Source organism: Pimephales promelas, chromosome 1 (genome assembly GCF_988280905.1).
Source record: "Pimephales promelas chromosome 1, fPimPro1.hap1.1, whole genome shotgun sequence".
NCBI classification, from domain to species: Eukaryota; Metazoa; Chordata; class Actinopteri; order Cypriniformes; family Leuciscidae; genus Pimephales; species Pimephales promelas.
In genome coordinates, this window is record NC_142769.1 from 899,932 (window position 1) to 923,958 (window position 24,027).

Sequence of the window (24,027 nt, forward strand, 5' to 3'; positions counted from 1 at the left end):
TGCAGCAGTGGTTCTTTACACAACGAGTCCTTCAAATCCTGGAAAGCCTTTTCACAGTCCATAGTCCAATTCACCCTGTTTGGGTGACACTTTTTGGTGAGATTAGTCAGGGCAACTGCCCGGGCTGAGAAGTTAGGTACAAACTTCCGGTACCAGCCAACCAGTCCCAAAAAGGACCATACCTGCTTTTTGGTCATAGGCCTCTCAGCATTCTTAATGGCTTCAATTTTACCAACTTGGGGTCGGACCACCCCATGTCCCAACACATACCCCAGGTATTGGGTCTCAGCCTTGGCCAGGCTACACTTGTCTGGGCGGATGGTCAATCCAGCAGTCTTTATCCTCTTTAGCACCTCTTGGAGATGCCCAAGATGTTCATCCCAGCTTTGGCTAAAGATTATAATATCGTCCAAGTAGGCTGCAGCAAACATTTCCGTCCCTTGGAGAATCTGGTCCATCATTCTCTGAAATGTTGCTGGAGCTCCATGAAGTCCAAATGGGAGAACTTGGAACTGGAAGTGTCCAAATGGGGTCTTAAATGCTGTCAGCTCCTTGCATTCTGGCTTCAATGGAACTTGCCAGTACCCCTTGCAGAGATCTAACGTACTGAGGTATTTTGCTCTTCCAAGTCTTTCAACAAGTTCATCCACTCTCGGCATGGGGTAAGGGTCAAACTTACTGACACTGTTCAGTTTACGGAAGTCCAGGCAGAACCGGATAGTGCCATCCTTCTTTGGTACCAGCACAATAGGGCTGCTCCACTCACTGGTGGATGGTTCTATTACTCCAAGACTCTGCATGGTCTTTAGCTCCTCTTTCATCCTTGGCAGCAGTCTTTCAGGTACACGATAGACAGGCTGTCGGATGGGTTTGGGGTCATTCAGGAAGATGGAGTGACTAATCAGGTCTGTCCTACCAGGGGAATCCATGAAAAGACGGTCAGGTAAGCATCCCAACAACTGCTGTTTCTGTTTCTCCGTCAAGTGAGTGAGATTTAGCTCGCTCTTCTCTGGATGTCCAGGGATGTATTGCTCTTCAATCTCCTCCTCCTCTGATACTGCTCTCACAAACATAGCGTTGTCCACCACTGGGGCTGTTGTGCTTTCAGCCATATCTGATGGTGGTATACGGGAATGCCATTTCTTTAGCATGTTGATGTGGAATACCTGCAAAGGCTGGCGTCTGGAAGGAATCTCGATTTCGTAAGTCACTGGACCAACTTTTCGCTTTACTTTATAGGGACCTTGCCACTTCGCCAACAACTTGTTTTCCAAAGTTGGCAACAACAAGAGGACCTTATCACCAGGATTAAAACTGCGTGTTCGGGCTGCTTTGTCATACCATTCTTTCTGCTGGGCTTGGGAATGGAGCAAGTTCTTTCGGGCTTGAGCTGTGGTCTTTTGGAGTTGTTCTCTCATCTTGAGGACATAAGTCAGAATGTTTTGCTTACTGGACTTGTGTGTGTCTTCCCAGCTCTCTTTCAGCACATCCAAGGGACCTCTCACCGGATGGGCATAAAGAAGCTCAAAAGGCGAGAATCCTGTGGAGGCCTGGGGTACCTCCCGATAGGCAAAAAGAAGGAACGGCAGCCACTTGTCCCAGTCTCTGCCCGTTTCAGAGACAAACTTTTTGAGCGTGGCTTTTAGGGTCTGGTTAAAACGCTCGACCAGCCCATCAGTCTGAGGGTGATACGGGGTGGTTCGGACTCTCTTAATCCCTAGCAATTGATATACCTGGTGTAGGGTATGACTCATGAAGTTGGGTCCTTGGTCTGTGAGAACCTCTCGGGGTATGCCCACTTGTGAAAATAATCTCAACAGGGCTGTGGATATCTGTTTGGCAGTGACCTCTCTAAGGGGATAAGCCTCAGGGTACCTTGTAGCATAGTCACAAATTACTAAAATGAATCTGTTCCCTGCCTGACTTCTTTCCAGTGGGCCAACTATATCCACCCCTATTCTTTCAAAGGGAACGTCCACAACAGGTAATGGAATAAGTGGGGCATGAGCAGGGGTGTGACCAACAGCAAGCTGACACTCAGGGCATGTCTTACAGAACTCCTTCACATCACTGTACATTCTGGGCCAATAAAACCTCTTTGCAATCCGCATTAAGGTTTTCATAAATCCCAAGTGACCTGCCCAGGGAATTGAGTGTCCTAGCTCTAATACCTCCCTTCTCTGTGTCTGGGGTACAACCAACTGCATCCCGTCTTCTTTACTTTCTCTGTACAAGAGTCCATTATCCAGTATAAACCTCTCGTCCAAAGAAACATCTACCTTATTCTGTGCCTGCTTTAAACAGTCAGCTAAGGTGGAATCATCATTCTGGAGCTTAGCTAGATTATTTGGAATGACAAGGTCTATATCACTCAAGTCAGGTTCCTCGGCCTCTACCTCAGCTTGTTCTGTGGTCCCCATCAAACTTTCCACACACTCTCTACGTAGCTGCAGCCTATCCTCTGCTGTAGGTTTTGGCCCTGGGACAATATCCTCAGAAAAAAAAGGCATGGATTGCAGTGCCTCCTCAGCTTCTTGGAATGGTGTGTTCTGTTCTTGTTTCTTAGCCTGAGCCCTTGTTACTATTCCACACCATGCAGTCTCCTGTAACAAATCAACCAACACTGGCAAATCTGTGCCTAGCAAAATGGGGTATGGCAGTCTCTGAGCTACTCCAACCTTCATAAGATATGGCTGACTATGCACTTCAATGTAGACTTCAGCTTTTGGCAACTTAGTACTGTCCCCATGGACACAGCAAACAGTCACAGTTTCCTCCTCACTCCAGCTATCTCGGGGTACATATTTGGCCTCTACCAATGTGTGGGCACAACCTGTGTCTACCAAAGCTGGGAGTGGTTTCCCATTCAACAAAACAGTGACAACTGGCTCTAAATCACGTTTAGGAGTTGCATACGGTACTAGCCGTGGAACGTAACAAAGACTTGCTGTCTTAGGCTTTTTCAAGGGACAATGTGGTCTAGTATGCCCTGGCTCACCACAATTAAAACACACAACTTCACTTTTGACTATGGGTTGAGGTAGGGAAACAGATGTTGTGGGTTCACTGTATGTTGCTTTCAGAATCTTAGCTTGGCTTTTAGAGCTTGACCACGCCCCCATACCCTCAGACTTACCCTTGGTGGCCTGCAGGACGCCAGCATATTGGAAATGTCCTGAACCCTTCCTTGCAGAAATATAGGCCTCCACCAGGTTAGCAGCCTGCCCAGCAGTGATTGGATTATGTTCCTTGACCCAGGTCCTCACCTCTGGATATAACACCCGCAGAAACTGTTCAAGCACCATAGCCTCCATAATGTTGTCTTTGCTGCTCTGGTTGAACTGGACCCACTTGGAAAACAGATCTTTAAGACGAGTGTAGAGTTCTTGGGGTGACTCATTCACAGGGGTAGTTAATGAACGGAATCTTAACCGATAGGTCTCAGTGCTGATCTCATACTTTTTCAGTATGGCTTCCTTCAGCTGGTCATAATCCTGTGTCAAGGATGGATTCATGGCCACAAAAGCACTCCTGGCCTTGCCTGTAAGCAGGGGTATTAGGCGTATGGCCCATTCTTCTCTCGGCCACTGGTAAACTTCCGCCAGTCTCTCAAAAGTGGTCAAAAAGTGTTCTATGTCATCATTGTCCTCAAGCCTGGCCAATCTTGGCTCCTGGCTTTTAACCCTGGCAGCTGCCCCCTCACGATCTGTACCTGAAAGTCGGGAACGCTCCATATCCAGCTGCATTTGGGTGACTTGATGACCGAGAACTTTGTAGTTTTGCTCTCGTCTAACTGTTTCTCGTTCCTGCCGTTCATCCCGCTCTTGCTGATACCGCATGAAGGACTCAAACATCCGTGAAAGAGCCATAACTGCAGCATCCCCTCCAGCAGACGGAACCTCAGCAGGTTGCTCACTTGCCTCTGGGTCACCTCCTATGGCACCCTGGTCCACATCCTGAACTGTGCCTTCCCCAGGCTGACTCCTTAGTTTGGGAGGCATGACAGCCAAGGCAATCTTCCCATACGTCACTTGACCGGTACTTATCCCACTTCTGACACCACTTGTTAGGGTGTACCGGCGGTGAGGGTGTAAAATCAATGACGATGTAGAATAATTCAGTCCAGGGTGTTTATTTTGGAGCAAAAATCGTGATTCCCAGCAAAAATATATACAATGAAAAACAAAACAAAACAAACTAAGGCAAAAATAAATATACAAATCTAGCAGTCTGTATTCCAGCTATGCCAATATCAAGGCCCAAAATACAAGGAGTAATGCCACACTCCAAAAACACACTCCACAAAATGGCTACCAGAAGCCCTTTTATATAGTTAGGCTCCTCCCACTTCTGGAACATCCCATGTAGAAGTAAATGACAATTTCAAAGTAAGATAAAACTATACAAATACTTCAAACAAATGATATTAATACACAATCTAAGCATCACATTAGTAATTACAAAGTGTTGCTTACACATTGAGAAGAAAAATGCCAGAGACATGATAGTTTCCCAGATTTCCCCCTGTGATGTCACTGACAATGGAATTTCCCTTTCTACTGGGCAGATGAAGACTTTAAAATGGCAGCCATCGCTGCACATGGGTTTGCCAGTTGAGAATTGACCCACCATGTGAGTACTACGGTATTTTATGTGTATATGTTAGTTTGTTATAATAAACTGTTAACATTTGTAAGAATTTGGTGTGGTTTCTTTGAATGTTAAATCATACAACAAAACAAGAGAAAACATTAAGCATTGTAACACAACAACCCAAAAAGAAAGAAAATTATTTAAACAAAACTGTAGGACAAAGCAGAGGTTATTACACCAACTAAACAGAGAAATAACCACACATCAATAAATATATATATGATGTTATTTTGCCGGCATCTGGATTGTGTGTGGTTGTATAATGATGTAAACTGTTAATTGGTGTACATGTACTTCAGCAGTCCTTTCAAAATAAAAGTCATAGGTCACAGGCTATCTGTGACAGGCACAATAAAGCATCTTGTCACGTATGTAAACCTGGATTGGGGAACAAGACGCTGTGTCAGTAGCAGATGCTATGGGAACGCCCTCCAGGTGTGATGATTATCTGAAATAGTGTTGTCAAAAGTACCAGTGTGTCAACTATATGATTAATCAATGAATCAGTGTTATCAAGTTGAAACTTAACTTTAAAAATACCAAATACCTCTCTGTAATGCCGTATACTGCCGTATAATGCCAAAAAGTTTTTTAATGAACACAGCTTACCTCTTCCTAGTCTTTTTCCTTGTTGAAGGTCATCACTGTGCACTTTAAAAACCAGCAACTCCGACTCAAAGCCTGGAGTACATGAAGACTCCTCCGCAAACCCACATACAAACACCTAATTTGAAACACAGTAAAGGGGTGTTTGAACCATAGATTGTAAAAAAATATGGACGTAGTATGACGTCACCCGTAGGTTTCTGAAGATCGTTTTTGAAGCCTAAAGTGGGCGGGGCCGATCATCGCCATCTTGGGAGCGCGCCACCTCTCGTCACTACCGGATAAAATAAAATGGGCAAAGAGGCGATACGTGGGTGGAGCTGAGGTGCTAATGCTATATGCTACTGGCCTCACGCTAAAGTGAAGCCAATAGTTAAAATTGTTAAAATGTTTTTGCCCTTCAAAATATTAAAATAGTTAAAAGACATATCTAAAAGTGTCAATGAGTTGACTGTACCAATATGGCCGCCACAGTCACCAGATCTCAACCCAATAGAGCATCTTTGGGCTGTGGTGGAACGGGAGCTTCATCCCACAAATCTCCATCAACTGCAAGATGCTATCCGATCAATATGGGCCAACATTTCTAAAGAATGCTTTCAGCACCTTGTTGAATCAATGCCACGTAGAATTAAGGCAGTTCTGAAGGTGAAAAGGGGTCAAACACGGTATTAATGTGGTGTTCCTAATAATCTTTTAGGTGAGTGTATATGGCAGTTTTCCCTGTGGTATCGAATATCGACATGTTTTCAGGTATTGCATCGAAGTTGGAAATTCTAGTATTGTGACACTATAATGACTATCTTTATAATTGGATTTTTATATCTTTAGACTGAAAGTATGGGTCTGGGAAAATTAGCTATTAATAAGGTTTTGACTTGTAAAAAAAATTAATATGATGACTTCTTAAACGACTTCTATAACAAAAGCAAAAAAACGGAAGTCTGTTTTGGGAAAGAAAAAACAAATCAACCACTTCAGCATAAAAATGTTGCACTAGCTATAAATTACAGGAACGTCTGTGTGTGTGTGTGTGTGTGTGTGTCTGTCTGTGTCTGTTATTCGCATATCTCTCGAACCGTTTGTCCAATGGATTTCAAACTTGACGGGTGTCTGGCTACGGGCACGAGTAAGTGCAGTGCCGAGTTTGACGTTGTTTAGATTAGAAATGCAAAAGATATTGTTAAATATATCGGTAAAAGCAGCACTTAGAGGGTTGTGGTTTAAAAATAAACACTCTGACACAATCAGTATTGATTATGAATTATCAGTATGAATATCAGTATTTGCTTTCTACTTACACAAATAAAAATGTCACTGAACATTTGCTGTGTAATTGTAACAATGAGCACTCAAACACACCAAACCAACAATTACTAAAAACACACACAAAAACTGATTTTACACTAGTATAGCAAATTACACAGAGGCAACAGCAACACATATTATTTTTTCTCTCCATTAAATGATTGATATTCATTTTTGGATGTGTTATAGTATGTTTACATGTGTTTTGGATGTTAAAATGTTTAAGCTATTTCCCACTCTTAACACATCAACTTCATCTTATCATTCCCTGAATAAAATCAGCTACCACAATATCCAGGACCTTCATTAAAATGTTTTTCAGACACTAATAAATACATACAAAGCTTTTGGAAAATGATATAAGGTATAAAATCCTACCTTACAGAGAAAAATAACAACTCCCAATCGCACAATTTTCATCGTCTCCATTCGAAGCAAAACGTCTCAAATGTCCTTCAGGGATTATACTTTCTTATAGGTTTTGAAGAGTGTCAATACCTTGAGTTCCCCAAAAAAAAATCTTTATAGGGGAGTTTGCCTACAAGTTTGCATATGGAGTGATGCAATGTGCCAAGATCAAATCTGACTTGACTGGAACTGTAATGTCTAGTTTTGGTTTCTGGTTTTTGGTTGATGTTTCCTGTCTTGTCATGTGCCTCAAAGTAAGCCACAGTCACGGACTCCTCAAATCTGTAATTGCAACACAAAGAGATGAGGAACGAGGAGTGAGGAAGCTTCCAGAGGAGCTATGAGCGCCTCTACATCTGTCACAATAATTGTTTTACATTTGCAGTTTAAATAAACCATATACCTACTTTATTATCATTTATTACGAATTTCATAGCCAAACTTCAATAACATAAGGCCACATCCCTTGAGTGCAGCTGATGTCACATTGAAATGCTGCTTGTGTTATCAAAATTATTCCAATATTAATATTTTATAAAATATTAACTCCCTCAACATAACTTACTGTGTTTACTCAGCTCTTACGGTGATTTTCTGAAGTAAAACTGACGCTTCATCTTGTGTGTGATGTACAATAAACTTTATTAAACTCATTAGTATATGTTTGATCATCAATCGGATCTGGTCCGAAACAGGAGACTTGTAGGCTATTAATAAATAATGGATACATACAAGCAGATGACAAATACGTGATAATAACCGTAATTAAACTACTACCTGTTCCATCTCTATACAGCACTCAGACTCTGTAGGCATTATTGTCCGACTCGAAATGAACACCGTTACTGAGAGTTTCTGATATTATCATCATTCCGTGAGATGATATGGGCTATATGCACGCATAAGTTTCCGCATTTGACGTAAGGATGCCCTTCAGTTTCCGGTGGGGGAGATTAAAGCGGAGGAAAACCGGGGAAAATGGGATTATGGCAGAGTCTTCAAAATTTACTGTCCTCCCGTCTTTGAAACAAAACTTTAGTACGTTTAGATGTAATTTTATATCTATGTTTGTTTAATATAATTTTAAAATAAAGCATAAACACAATGAGGGGTGTCTGTTTTGTCTGTTTTTGTGACTAACGTTTCTTTAGTATAACCATGGAGTATAAAATTCAATATAAATTCAAGGTATTGCTTTGGACGCTACGATCGGCGGAAGTTATTGAGCATCCTTACATCTTCACCGGAAATACCGTCGTGAGCGCGAGCTCATAAAGCTCCGCCCCCTGTACCCGCAGCAGCAGCTCATTTGCATTTAAAGGGCACACACTAAAATAGCACGTTCTTCTGAGCCCCAAAAAATTACAATTTAAACATCCAAACTTCACATACACGTTCTGGGGACATCAGAGACTTATTTTACATCTTGTGAAAAGGGGCATAATACGCTTTAAAACAACTTGAGGAACTGCTGTTGAAACCAGATGGTTGAAAACAGGAATTTAAACGCTCAACAGATCACTCAGATACATCTGTGGTCCGAATTAAAAAAAATAGATGTAGGCTATGTGTGTAATGATGAGGCAAGGACGAATCCAAATGCAGACGCTAATTTTAATAATAAAAATCAAATAAAAGGGTAATTCACGGAAAACAAAGAAACTCAGAAACAGGAACTCAGAACAAAGCTACATACAAACAACGACCGACACCCAACAACTGAAGCACAGAGGTTTAAATACACAGACAAACAAGCTAAACAAGGGAACAAGGGGGCGTGGCTAATCCGAAACACCTGGGGGAACTCATCAACAAGAAAAACTACAAAGGACTACAAAACATGGCACGGAACAGGAAATAACTAAAGTCTACACAAGACAAGGAAAACACAAGACAGGAATAATGTGGTTTTAATTCTAGATGAGACCAGATGCTTCAAGAAAACATGCACTGTCAAACACGAGCGAATAGGAAGTTTACGTGGTTGAGGATGCAAAGGAAGAAAAGAGGAAGTCGACACTTTTTCACAGAGAAAGACTATATGCAAAACTCAGTTATGGTTACTTGAACATAATGGGATATCCTATTAATTTCATTTGCTCTGTAAGGTAAGCAAACCATAATTAGTCCATATCGTCAGAGGTGTTACTCAGTTTCTCAGCCTCAGTTATTGAGTATAGGCTCATAATCAGTTGTTCTGTTGTTTTGAGCGAGTGACGTTCGACTCAAGAGTTCCTCTGGTGGTAGAAATGAGAATAACACACAGCAATATGGATTTTAGGGGTATTTTAACCACAGTTTCAAGAGGACCGGTCTCTATATTTCCAGGTCCAGACAATACTTTTTTGGAACAGTTTTACATTTCCATTTCCATCGAGCCAGCCGTAGTAGTTGTAGAAAAAATCCTAAACCCTCAAAAAAATAATCAAAGATGAGAATCTAGGGCTGCGAGAGCCTAAGAAATTTTGCCAAAAAAGTAATTGTTTCTCTCAACTGGATATGCATATATTTTTACACACACACACACCTGCATTGTCGAGAGGGACCCGGGTGTAGGGGTTACAACCGCAACAGCAGCAATAACATCCACCGAACCAATAACAGCAGAAGCAACAACAGCTGCTTAAAATCACTTGGATTAATTGTTGGTCAAATGTATTCAAATGATAAACAACAGATGCAAATTAGAAAGTTTAATGTTCATGACATTATGAAAACAATTGCTATTGCTTTACAAGAAAGGTAAATAAAGATTAAACTTGTACGAAAATCGTTAAAATGTTACGTTTTAATTTTAAATCTTGTAAAACCTCAATAGAAAATATTCTTGAATGTTTGAAAACCAATTGTAAAACAGTAGAAAAGCCATCAAAACCTATAGTATAAACCATCTGTTTGTATTATCCTTTAGATAACAATGATTACAGCAATGTTAAGATTACAGATATAATAAATGTAAAAAGATGTTCAGCAAATGTAAAAAAGAGATTATTTATGAATAAATGATTGATGAGTTATAAAGTAATTATATTCATTCCTTCATTACATTTATATTACATAACAAATGCAGTGAATTAATGAATGAATTAATAATTAATAGACATCATCAGGGAGTGCTGTTATTTATATCCTCTATTTCAATTATAAAATCAACTTCAACTCATTTTGATTCAACATTGTTTACTTCTTCACAGCAGAAATGGGCTAAAAGTTGATGAATGCATCATTGCAGACAGAATGAACTGGTCCTTAATGAGCAAGAAGTGTCACAGTCAACACATTGCACTGAATCTCCTTCACAGTCACACACACTTGCTTGAATGGTGCTTTCCTGATCCATCCCACCCTGATCAATAACTTTCAGGACAACGTTGTATTCACCCTTCTCCAATGCAGACTTTGGTGTCAGAAAGACACCGGTTGCTAAAATGGGCACAATATAATAGTTAGACATGTATAGCAAGACTATATAAAAGATATTTCAATGTGTATCGTATGAAGGAATGAGTAATTTCTCTTTAAAACATTAGTAATTGCTCACATGAGGCATTCATCCAGGCAGACCAATTTTTACTGGTTTCTCTGTGGGTCTCAACTCTAAAAGGACCAGCGTGAGGAGGTCCATCTTTGTCCGATATAGAGAGAAGCACTGGGGCTGAACCACGATTGCATATTCTTATATTCCTTTCATTGATGACAGGAGCGTTGTCATTTACATCCTCCAGTTCAATAACCAGGGTTCCTGTGCCAGTTGCTGGAGCATCAGCTAAACACAAGCACAGACATCAGAAAAAGGCCAGCAAGAATCATCCTCTTAAAAAAAGAAACACAAATTACCATCATTATCCAACGCCAAAATGGTAGCTCTGTATTTGCCATCTTTGAGCAAGGGAGATTCTCTATCCATGAGGCTCTTGACTTTAATAACTCCAGTGTCTGGAGCAACACTCAGCCAGCCGGCAGGATCACTGCCAATCTTATACCTGAAGGAACCAAACATACAGATTAAAACTAGAAATGTTCAGCAAGAACAACTTAAGTCCGGCCTGGTAGTTAAAAAACATGTGCAGGAATGCTATTTAATTTGACATTGGAAGGGATATAGGCCCTAACAGGTTGATAAGGTGGTTCTCAGTCGGTAATATTGCAAGTGAGGCTCTTTGACACACACAAAAATCATTAAAAGTCCATCACTGGAAGATTGCAGAGATGTATAAAGTACTAGAAACCCGGACTTGAGTAAAAGTACGAGTGACTTGAGTAGAAGTTGAAGTGCTCTTTAAGCACCACACTTAAGTAGAAGTATTAAAGTATTCAACATTTTTTGTACTTAAGTATTGCACGTAGTTTATTTTAAAATTCACTACTTAAGTACTAAAAGTAAAAGTACAAGTATTGTGTCATGTAATTATTAAAGAAAGCAGTCAAAAGTTTGAACTAGCAATCAAATAAGGGACTTTGGCGGGAAACAAATTTGCTTTGGCGGCCGCTAAAAAAAAGTCATTGCAGGACAACCCCATTAGTCGTCAATGTGTGTGTCAATCAATAGCATTATCCTATAAAACTGGCGCGTGATTTAGGCCGCATGAAAGCCAACAATGAATGATTCGTAAAATTTTTGTAATTGTAACGAGTAACTGGCAGAACATTAAAAAAATATCGAAGTAAAAGTATTAAATTCATCGAAAATATCTACTGAAGTAAAAGTAGAAGTATGAGAAAAAAACAATATGAGATGAGAAACTGTGATTTTTATTGTTCTTCGAGATCTGAATTTCTAGAGATATCAGTCAGAATTTTCAAATGGAATGAAACTTTAGTGGTTTGATTGTCTTTGAGGGGATAAAATGATTTCTTACGTTATCTTCTGTGCTTTTGCAGTGTCTGGATCAGTGGCTTTATAAGTAACCAATTCACCATCAACTGGAACATCTTCACGTTTGAAGATAACCTTCTCCTTTGGATTAAACTCCGGAGGCTCATTCACATCTTCTACATTCACCGTGACTGTGGCAGTGGAAGTGGGCAGAGAACCGACAAACGGATCATCGTTCTCAACAATCACAGACAGAATGAACTGCTTGTTCTTCTCAAAGTCCAGGGGCTGAATGGGAAAGAAAGCATCTTTTACTGAAGGAACATGATCACAACCAATTGCCAGTACAAACACAAGCCACACACAGTACCTTTACAGTGGTGATGATGCCCTCTAGCTGGCCGGGTCCAGTAGTGACACTGAAGAACCCACTCTTGTCTCCGTCAATAATCTTATATTTGGTTGACCAGGCAGGAGATCCCTCATCATCTCCATCAGTAACTGCAAGTTTGGCCACTTCAGCCCCTACTTTATTCTCTGGGACAGATACAGTGTGCTAAAACAAAGAGATGAATGGTGTAAATAAGTATTAACAAAGTTAAAAAGCTTATTATGACAGGCTGAATGTGTTAATATATATATTACCGTGGTTTGCACAAACTGAGGTGCGTTATCATTGCTGTCAGTCACAGTAATAACAGCTGTGCCAGTGGTTGAAAAACCGTTTTCCTTCATATCAGTCGCCGTAACTAACACAGTATATCTGGACCATTTCTGAAAGAGAAGATGTTTTCAGGTCAGTTTGTTTACATGAAATCATTCTTCGCCACCTCGAGATCCATTCATCATTTCTCACCTCTTTGTCCAATCCTAAAGCATTCACACGAATTCCTCCGGTAGAAGGATTGATTGTAAACAGGTTTGGATTTGGCGATTCTGGATCTTGCTTGACGATTGCGTAAGTGACTACACCATTGTCAGTGTCTGGATCATCTGCATCAGTGGCTGTGACTGTCATAAACTCATGACCTTCAGTGAGAGAAGAATAAAGACTGATTCGGAGGAAAAACTGAAGACATTTAATTGAGAAACTGCATCATACACCTACCTATAACAGAAGCTTCAGGAACATTTCCAATGAATGGATTTTGTGTAAAAACAGGCTTATTGTCATTTTGGTCCAGCACAGTCACAATAATATCAATTGGATTTTCCGCAACAATTACATCAACTCCAGAAGCAAAAACCAGAAGCTAAAGACAGGAGAAGACAATGTTAAGAGACAAATATCTGAGGTTGTTTGAAAAAACACAATTCAATAAATTAAGTTCATTTAGTTCATGTTGTAAGACTGGAAGAACTGAAAAAATGCAAGAGAGGGCTACTCTGTGAGAGAACAAAAGAAATTAACATTAAACTCTTGTGTATCATTCGAGACGCAATTCTCAGAATAATTCTAATGTACATCTCTTTCTCTCTCTCTCTCTCTCTCTCTCTCTCTCTCTCTCTCTCTCTCTCTCTCTCTCGCTGAGATCGCCTGAAGCTCATCCAAAATATATTTGGTTTTAATGTGAACAATTATCATACAGTTATATACATGTTTGGTATCATTTGAAATGTCTCAGCGCGACTGGTACAAATGTCTCATTCCCAAAGAAGGAAACCAAGAGGTAATAAAGTTCTTATGAGTTTAGAAATATCTTGCACACAGAAGGTTGTGACTTTCAGGCAAATGGATTTCTGCTCTCAAAGTTAGAGACCTAAAATCATCTTACTCTGTATGAAGCTTTTATTTCTCTGTCGAGTGGCCGAGTCACAAACAGATCCCCTGTTAATCTGTCTATAACAAAAGTCCCCTTAGGATCCAGATCCGCTCCTTCACCTGTGATCTTGTATTGCATTGTAGCTTCCCTGGAAAAGTCAGACCTCATCTAAATACAGAAATCGATAATAGAACAAAGTCAATAACAGACGAACCTCTCTCGATCATCTCATTGTGATCTTTCCCTTCATGACTTTCTCACCTTGCCCACTCTCTCTGTGAAAGGACCTCTGCTATTCTCAAGTATATTAAATGGAGTAACAAACCATTCTCTCTTTGCTCTCTTCAGACCCGTTGAAGACTTTGGAAACTTCAGAACCAGATCGTCAGAGGGAGATTCAATCTGAATATGTCAGTAAAAAACAATGAGAAACAAATCATTTTTGTTGACAATTAAACGGCATACAAGCCATTACAAATTTGGATAATTTTTGCATCTCAAAATGTTTCCTACGGCTATTGAGTTTCAAAATCTGTCTGGGGAAAAACAGTATTAATATAACATTTTTAGGGGTCACTATTCAATAAACCAGTTTAGGTCGATTCGAGACCTCTTCACTTCATCGCCGGCTGTACATTATTCCCTTTTAATAATAATAATAATAAGGAGGAGCGACGACAGTGAAGGATGAGAGAGGACCAGGCCAGGACTATTTTATGTTATGTTTTATTTATGTGTGTAATATGAAACATTCTGCTAATCAGAGGTTTTAGGTTTTAGCATTGCATAAAAGAAACATGTACAGACATTTATCATTGAATATGTCAATTTAAAGTAGCACACACAATCACTGAAGTGTCCAATAGAGGTCAGGCTTGTACTGTACTCCTGAAGGAACTTGTTTGTACCTGTGGAGAGGAGATGTTCATGTGATGGTCCTCATGATGATGATGGACACGCTCGACTCTGACAGAGACCGTGTGCTTCTTTCCTCTGGAGTCCCAAGCGTCCACAGAAAACACCTTGTCGCCTTCATTAGGATACATTTGCCTCTTCGGTGTTACGGTCCCATCCGAGTCCACATCAAAACACCTGTCACTGGACTGGAAGAGCGTTCTTGTTCTTCCATCGCATGCATTAAAAATTACTGTCAGAAAAAGAGAGTCAATTGGCACAATAAAGCATCTTGTCACGTATGTAAACCTGGAGTGGGGAACAAGACGCTGTGTCGGTGCTATGGGAATGCTATGGGAACGCCCTCCAGATGTGACGATTATCTGAAATAGTGTCAAATGAATAGAATGTTGAAACTTAATTTAAACCTTTAAAATGCCTCTCTGTAATACCGTATACCGGGTCAATCCAGTACCCTCTGAAAGAATATGATATCAGCTGCATTGTTTATATAGGGAGCGCTCTTTGCTCAGTTTCTGTGTGTAACTTTTGCTCTACTACATCATGCCAGAGATGGTGATAAGCACAGATCACTAGCTCCACTATCTCTGACTTTGAGTACAAAAAACTTTCAAAGGCAGGGTAGGCAGTTTGTTTCTAAAACACTTTTTCCTAAATTTGTTTAATCTGTGTTTATATACCAATTAGGGGTGTAACGGTACACAAAAATCACGGTTCGGTACGTACCTCGGTTTTAAAGTCACGGTTCGGTACGCTTTCGATACAGCAAAAAGAAAGAAATGGCAGAGAAATTTCCTATTTGTTTAAAGAAAAAATATTTTTAAATAAGATCTAGATCTTGAAACTTTCAGGTTTATAAATGGAGGTCATCTTTGAAGGATGAACAAATAATGTTTTGGTCATCACATTAAAAATAACATTTAAATATATATTTATTTATATAATATTTGAATTTTGAAGTGCTGGAAAAAGATGTGTGAAGTACTTGAAAGCATTTCACCATTCCAGCCAAACTGGTTCCAGTTAGTGTTACTATATTAAATCCATGGTGAATGTTGCTGGTCTGTGGACGAAAGTATTAAGGCCCTTTCACACCGGATGCGTAACGGAAAAGCGAAACGAAAAAGCGAATAGTTCGCGTGAGAATATTTCGCGTCAAAACCATTCACATCAGCCGCGACGCGAATTTGCGACGTTCAGAACTTCAACATTCCAAAACATTCGCGCCGAGGAAAGCAGACCTGATTTTCATCAGAAAACGTAGGCTACTCTATAGGCTACTTATTATTATAGCCTACTAGGTGAATAAATATAGATTTTATATTAGATGTCTTTTTAGATGTCCTTCTTTTTAATTATGTGCATGTCAGTAACTACTGGCAGGTGGAGCTCACTTTCACCAGTTCACTTTAGGTCCACAGTTGCCTGGTTCCTTCCACGCAGCATTCATCAGAGCAAACACTCTCTCCACGAAGAGTTTGTTTGTTTGTGATGGCTCCATTAACGTCTGTGCTGTGCATTTTCTATGTTTTATTATTACATTTTTTAAATTGTAGAATTGTTATTTAAAGGACGATTAAATAAAAGGATGCAGACAAAAAGTGCGGTACAGTGCTATGACTTGCGGGACGTGGAACATAGCTTCTTCATCACCATCATTATCATCCAGTAAAGACAAGCTTTTTATTTTATTTAAAAGCAGAAAAGAAGGTTTGGGGCACCCACTACCGGAGCTAGAAACATATGGCCGAAGGTGAGCTGTCCCATTCTTATCAGGGGCTACGTTTACATGCAATCAAATAAACACTTTTAGTAAACGGATTGAAGGCTCAAATGGACTGACAAGCCTTGTAAACACCCGGTTGGGCTCGATTAGAACGAACGAGCACAACGTCCCACCAGTCCTTGTTTCAGATATTCATTCACAGACGACTCGACACAATCAGAAGGTCCGTCCGTCATTGCTGCGGTCACGTCACCTTTGTTTCCCTGTATATGATTGGCTGAAGCCTTTTCTTTCGCCTCAAAAATCGACATCGAAGCGAAAAAAATAAAAGTCGTTTTTTCGCCGCAGCAGATTCGCGTTCGGTGTGGAAGCACTCATTACACAAACAGCTGATCAAAAAATAAAACCATCGCGCGAATTATTCGCGCGTCAAAATCGCGTTCAGTGTGAAAGGGCCTTTACTAGTTCATTCACGGCACAATGTTTCTCCTGGTTTCCATGACAACGCTGTTTGATCTAATAGAGATCTACGGTTAATAACGGAGAAATGTGAATGCTTCTCACTAGATCTCGCAGCGATGTTATTACCTCAGTGGCGAATTCAAATGTTTTCTTTACCGGATCTCTTAGCGCGGTGTGGTAACAGTGTTGCTTGATCGAGATCGGCTCGCGCTGCACAGATGTTGCTGGTCCGAACTGATAAACGATCCATGAAGCACATAACGAGTAGCGCAGTTTCGTTCTGCTTTCATTACGCTTGCCATTTGATGTTGCGCAACGTTGTGTTGGCCGCGTCAGCACGAATTTTGCCGACAGGAAAAATGGTCCAAGCAATCGTTCGGTTTGTATGCGTACCGAACCGGAAGCCTCGAACCGAAACGGTTCAATACGAATACATGTACCGTTATCTAAAATGTAAGTACTCTGAAGAGGAGAGTATAAAAATCTCTCAGGGCCGCAATAAACACAGCTACTCGATCCATTCGGAACGAATGCAATGATTGGCTGGGCGACTGTCACTCTCCCTCGCTACCATGGCAACCACCCCTGCTGCTACAGGAGCCGCCCACATGCGCGCGAAGCTAGGAAGTCTCAATTATGGCAGAGAAAGAGTTTCGCTCGGCGCTGGTAAACGCTCCTCCGGCGGAGCGGTCGTTCATTAGTTTTGGGGGCGTGGCTTTGGAAGAAGCTCAAAAGGGAGGGGGTGGGAGTTTCTCTGTTGGATACTTTCAAAATCCAGTAGTTTTCTGCTAGTTTCCAAAACTTACCTACGCTGCTTTTAACATGTGTATCTCCGCTTGGACTCGCACTTTTAAGAGATGCGCACGTTCAGACTGATCTCATGAAGTAACGTATGTATGACACGCCAATTCGTATTTCCATTTTTGGCATGCTATCAAGACGCATAATCGCTTTTCAGCGTGTTTATGAACGCCGTTGACTTAACGTTATTACTGTATATATAAATATATGACTTACCTCAACCCGTCCCTAAACCTAACCGTCACTGGGGTTAATGGCATTTATGACTGGACATTTGACGCGCGTGTACGGACACGCGGAATCACTCGGACGTTAATGGCGTAGACATACACGCGGATACACGCGGATAGCTCAAAATGCGTAGAGATAACACGCCACTTGACTCGAAAGTGGCGTGTATGTTTACACAAAAGTCATGATGTCATGTTGGCACTTTTTAAAAATGCATAGTGTTGCTGTAAAATCGAACAAAACACTGGCGAAAAAGCTGTGGGGCGATAGCGTGTCGTTTTGAGGCGTGCAGGGTGTCCAGCTGGAGGGTGTCCTTTATGAATCTATGAACGTTTATTTATGGCATCACTTATTAATGAGATACAACACTAGTACTTGAGTGAGTCCCTTAATTTTGACTCTGATGAAAGCAAAGTTAGTGGATGCAGTAAAATTGTAAAATTTGAAGTTAAAGAAATATTTAGTCAAATACTAAAAATATTTCAACTCTAAATAAAAGGTTTTATTTAAAGATAGCACATACCTCTTCCTAGTCTTTGTCCTTGGTGAAGGTCATCACTGTGCACTTTAAAAACCAGCAACTCCGACTCAAAGCCTGGAGTACATGAAGACTCCTCCGCAAACCCACATACAAATACCTAATTTGAAACATATTAAATCCCTTTATGTAATATATACAATTGATATTTCCAATTTTTCAATTGCTTGCAAGCATCAGTCAATCCCGGCACCACTTTTTAAAAGTAATTTTTTTTTTCAACCTCTGGTTGCAGTTTCGCTTGTCGCCAGAGGAGGCATAGTTCTGCAAAAACTCAGATACGTGCGCAATGCACCTTTAAAACCACAGTCCTCTTTAACAACAGGAATCTTCCCCAATCAGTTTATAATCAGATTAAACACACTTAGATATAGCATTCAAAACTAACAGCTCTTGTGTTTCATTTGGAAAATGGAAAAAAGCCACACTCTATAATACATCCTTTTTTTTTTTATTCGATTTTTATGTTTTTAGAGTGAAAGAAGGGGGAGTCAGGCTTTATAAGGCAATTGAAAAGAATTGTAAAAAAAGTTCAGTTTAAAAATTAACATTTTTAATGACTTCTATTTAACAAAAGGAAAAGGGGTAAAAAACAAAAGTATGTTAGTTTTTTTTAATGTGTGTGTGTGTGTGGGGGGGGGGGTGTCTAGCAACAGCAACATTTTTAATTTTCCCTCTATAAACATTCAATATTCATTTTTGGTTGTGGATGTAAAAATGTTTAGCGTTTTATTTCTCCTGATTTGAAGTATATAAAATCCTACCTTGCAAAGGAAAATAACAGCTGCCAGTTGCACAGTTTTCATTGTCTCTCAGAAGTCCTTCAGGGATTCCTCTCTTGTTGGTTTTTAAGATTGTGCAGCTATTTCATTGCTTGAGTTCCCCGAAATGCATGCAGATGTGGAGTTTGTTACATTTATAAGGGGGTTTTCCTAAGGGAGTGGCGTATGGAGTGATGCAATGTGGCAGGAAAAATAATAGGCTACCTGTGGAGAGGAGATGTTCATGTGATGGTCCTCATGATGATGATGGACACGCTCGACTCTAACAGAGACCGTGTGCTTCTCTCCTCTGGAGTCCCAAGCGTCCACAGAAAACACCTTGTGGCCTTCATGAAGAGTCACTTGCCTCCTCAGTGTTACGCTCCCATCCGAGTCCACATCAAAACACCTGTCACTGGACTGGAAGAGCGTTCTTGTTCTTCCATCGCATGCATTAAAAATTACTGTCAGAAAAAGAGAGTCAATTGGCACAATAAAGCATCTTGTCACGTATGTAAACCTGGAGTGGGGAACAAGACGCTGTGTCAGTAGCAGATGCTATGGGAACGCCCTCCAGGTGTGATGATTATCTGAAATAGTGTTGTCAAAAGTACCAGTGTGTCAACTATATGATTAATCAATGAATCAGTGTTATCAAGTTGAAACTTAACTTTAAAAAATACCAAATACCTCTCTGTAATGCCGTATACTGCCGTATAATGCCAAAAATTTGAATGAACACAGCTTACCTCTTCCCAGTCTTTTTCCTTGTTGAAGGTCATCTCTGTGCACTTTAAAAACCAGCAACTCCGACTCAAAGCCTGGAGTACATGAAGACTCCTCCGCAAACCCACATACAAACACCTAATTTGAAACACATTTAAAGGGTGTTTGAACCATAGATTGTAAAAAAAATATGGACGTAGTATGACGTCACCCGTAGGTTTCTGAAGATCGTTTTTGAAGCCTAAAGTGGGCGGGGCCGATCATCGCCATCTTGGGAGCGCGCCACCTCTCGTCACTACCGGATAAAATAAAATGGGCAAAGAGGCGATACGTGGGTGGAGCTGAGGTGCTAATGCTATATGCTACTGGCCTCACGCTAAAGTGAAGCCAATAGTTAAAATTAAAGTTTTTGCCCTTCAAAATATTAAAATAGTTAAACGACATATCTAAAAGTGAGACTATTTACTTTACTTTTTTATCAACTTTTTTAATCCCACAAGGGGCAATTAGTAAAGAGCATGTATACAATACACAGTACACAGTACATAACACAGATCGCACACATTTCTCACAGCATACAAGCAGTCAACTATGTGTGCCGGGCAGAGAATCTTTTGTTTCCTTTTCTTTCTGTTCCACCACGGGCTAGTGGTAACCACATTTTCAACAAGAGCAATTTCTGAAACCTCTGGGTCCCAAGAGGGCGCACTTGGTGGTCGACGACGCTATGCCTTGTCCCCCCTTAAGCCCCTCTTTCATTGCCAGTTAGCAGCAGTGGCTGTGTTCCGAACACACTGACGTCTCCGCACACTTACTCTGCCCTTCGACGGAAGCAGGTACATGTTGAACCACACACTGATGCCGCTATGCCGTCCGAGTCAGGTCCCTGCATTCCGCCGGGCTGCCCCACCCCAGGTACGTTTGTGGTGCTGTTGGTCCCGCTTGCACGGTGCCTGGGAGCCTAGCTAGCACTTACCAGCCAGCGTCCCTCTGTGTTCAGGGGCATTCTGTTCACCCGTGTTCTGGCGGACAGTGCCCCTGTGCTCAGGGCAGAGATCGCAATCCTACTGGCGAAGGACGCCATCGAGCCGGTCCCTCCAGCCGATATACAGACCTGCTTCTACAGCCCGTACTTCATTGTACCCAAGAAAGGCAGTGGGTTACGGCCAATCTTGGACTTGTGTGTCCTGAACCGGTCTCTTCACAGGCTTCCCAGTCGAGAGAGCAGTTGTGGGAACACAGGGACATGGTGCTCAGTCACCTCAGCCACCTAAGGCTTTGGGTCTACTGGGAAAAGAGCAAACTCACCCCCGGGCAGAGGATCTCTTTTCTCGGTATGAAGTTGGACTCGATCAACATGACAGCTCGCCTCACCGAGGCCCACGTCCAGTTAGTGTTAAACTGCGTGAGCACGCTCAGACGCAGAACAGCAGCACCACTGAAACTATTTCAGAGGCTCCTGGGGCATATGGCATCTGTAGCCGTGGTAATGCCTCTCGGATTGCTTTATATGCCACCGCTCCAATGCTGGCTCCACGATCGAGTCCCGAGATGGGCGTGGCAGAGCGGCTCGTGCCGGGTCCAAATAACCCTGCACTGTCGCCAAACTCTCAGCTTGTGGTCGGACCCTTCATTCCTGCGGGCAGGTGTTCCCCTAGAACAAGTGTCCAGGCACTCTGTGGTCACCACGGATGCCTCTGCGACCGGCTGGGGGGACCACATACAACGGGCATGCAGCTTCAGGTCTGTGGACCTCAACTGCATTGGCACATAAACAGGACACTAAATCCTCCTCGCCCGCTCTCTATACCCTCTTGGGATTTGTCTCTGGTCCTTTCGGCTTTTCAGAGACCACCCTTTGAGCCGTTGCAGTCAGCTGAGTTAAAAATTATGTCCTGGTTGCATACCTGGTTGGACAGAACCCTACGGAGGCCAGCAGAAGGGAAAGGCTGTCTCCAAGCAGAAGATGGCCCACTAGATAGAGGATGCCATCACCTTGGTTTACGAAGCCCAAGGCGTGCCTTGCCCGCCTGGGTTGAGAGCCCACTCCACTAGGAGTGTCGCTTCTTCTTGGGGACGCTGGCACACAGCGCCTCGCTGACAGATATCTGTAGAGTTGTGGGCTGGGCGACACCTAACCCGTTCGCTAGGTTTTATAGCCTACGTGTTGAGCCGGTTTCTTCCTGTGTGCTCGCTTCGACTTTTGGCTCCAGTTGAGTTCCCCACTAAGGCGAAACCTGTGAGTTCCTCCGCACCTTCGGTAGTTGGATGTTGCAAAGCGTACGACGCCAGGTCTAATGCTTGTGTAACCTGTGCTAGACTGGGTTCCATATGTAGTGATCCCAGCGGCGATCCCATATGAGTATTCTTCCACGACCAGCTCCCTGCGGTGAGCCTGTGTCTTTCCCTTGGCAGAGTCCGCTCTGCCGTCACTGTTGGTGTAGCCTCCCCCTTCTCAGGCTGGAGACACCCCAGTGACATTCCATATGTTGCACTGCCCCTCCATATGTGTATTCTCCACATGTTACCCCCTTTCGGGCAGGGTGTGGCTTCCGCAGTGTCCCCTTCCCCTGGAAAGGCACGCTTTCCCAGTGTTATCCAAGAGTTCCACTGTGTGGGTAATAACGGAGCAGCAGTCCAAACTCTACGCAAGCCTTTCGCCCCAGCCAGTTGGGGATCTGAGAATCTTGCGTAGGGCGCTGGATGTGGCAGCAACCGATGCCGTTTTCCATGGGATCCCATTACGTCGTCACGTCGAACGTGAGCGTGAACACCTCTGATACTCAGTTACTGATAATACTCATTTACTGATGTAACCCTCGTTCCCTGAAGGTTCCCGCCGCCACAGTTGCTGACCATCGCTGTACGCCCGCCGTCACAATCTCGGCTCCTCAGCGCAAAATATTGAGTGCGTGCGCCCGTTTCCTGTTTATACTCGCACTGTGGGGCAGGGCGCGTGACGCTTCTCACCCACGCCAACGTTCATTGGCTCGTTCTGTAGATGCCCGAAGTTGATAGGGTTGATAGGGCCCGTTCCTTCTTTCAGGGAACGAGGGTTACATCAGTAACCGAGACGTTTTCCTATGGAAGGTGAGCTTCACATGGGTAAATGCAGTCAGTTTTGGAACGTAAACAGTAGAGAGAAAACCCATATTGTGTTACAGTATATTAGATCCGTGCATACGCATAAGCTGACAGCAGCCTAATAAATATTCTCAGTTATATAAAAGTAAATCAAAGAGCAAAAGACAAAGAGAAAATTAATTTGCTGATCTTGTTTTGTAAATTTAATTGTAAGAATTAATCTGTTATTCATTTTTACAATAAAAACTATCCAGTGTTATTTTACATTGATTACTTTCATTCCTGTAGTACTTTTTTTTTACCTGAAAACTTTCTTTTTTTATCATATTAATCAGCTGTCAATGAACATGTTCAATGTATTTAGGGGTGTGGTCCTGGTCAAGACAATCTCCTGAACTCCAAACTGAATGTCAGAATGGGAAAGAAAGGTGATTTAAGCAGTTTTGAGCGTGGCATGGTTGTTGGTGTCTGAGTATTTCACAATCTGCTCAGTTACTGGGATTTTCACACACAACCATTTCTAGGGTTTACAAAGAATGGAGTGAAAAGGGAAAAACATCCAGTATGCGGCAGTCCTGTGGGCCAAAATGCCTTGTTGATGCGAGAGGTCAGAGGAGAATGGGCCGACTGATTCAAGCTGATAGAAGAGCGACTTTGGCTGAAATAACCACTCGTTACAACCGAGGTATGCAGACAACACACACAACCTTGAGGCGGATGGGCTACAACAGCAGAAGACCCCACCGGGTACCACTCATCTCCACTACAAATAGGACAAAGAGGGATTAATTATTTCCAAAAAGAGCTATTCAAGTCATCAGGTGATTTACGTTTCACATTCCAATATATATTGCAGAAAAACAAATCATAAGTTTTTCCAATATTGTGCAGCCCTATCTCTGCTATTATCAACCCTCTCTTTGCTCTCTTCAGACCCGTTGAAGACTTTGGAAACATCAGAACCAGATCGTCAGAGGGAGATTCAATCTGAAATTTAGTAAATGACACTAAGCAATTTGGTTTGCAATTAAACGCATCACACAAACCATTAAAATATCTGGATATTTTTTGCATCTCCAGAATCAAAAAGAGCTTTATTGCCAAGTATGCTTACACACACAAGGGATTTGTTTTGGTGACAGAAGCTTGGTGAAAGGGAGTGACAAGACAGATAATACGAATAAAAGAAGTGAAACATGCGTGCACATGCGTATTGTGCGTTTGAATAT

At 41.8% G+C, this 24,027-nt stretch overlaps 1 protein-coding gene across 1 annotated transcript in view; it reads right to left on the bottom strand.

Moving 5' to 3' along the window:
* The window catches only part of LOC120492718 (uncharacterized), a 49,968-nt gene that overhangs the window by 15,085 nt on the left and 10,856 nt on the right, over positions 1-24,027 (bottom strand). The window contains exons 9-13 of the mRNA XM_089132211.1: positions 13,816-13,889; positions 13,567-13,722; positions 12,900-13,044; positions 12,648-12,820; positions 12,453-12,565 (exon numbers count right to left, since the gene is read on the bottom strand). Coding sequence (XP_088988337.1) covers positions 12,453-12,565; positions 12,648-12,820; positions 12,900-13,044; positions 13,567-13,722; positions 13,816-13,889 — 661 coding nt within the window. The remainder of the gene's footprint in view (positions 1-12,452; positions 12,566-12,647; positions 12,821-12,899; positions 13,045-13,566; positions 13,723-13,815; positions 13,890-24,027) is intronic.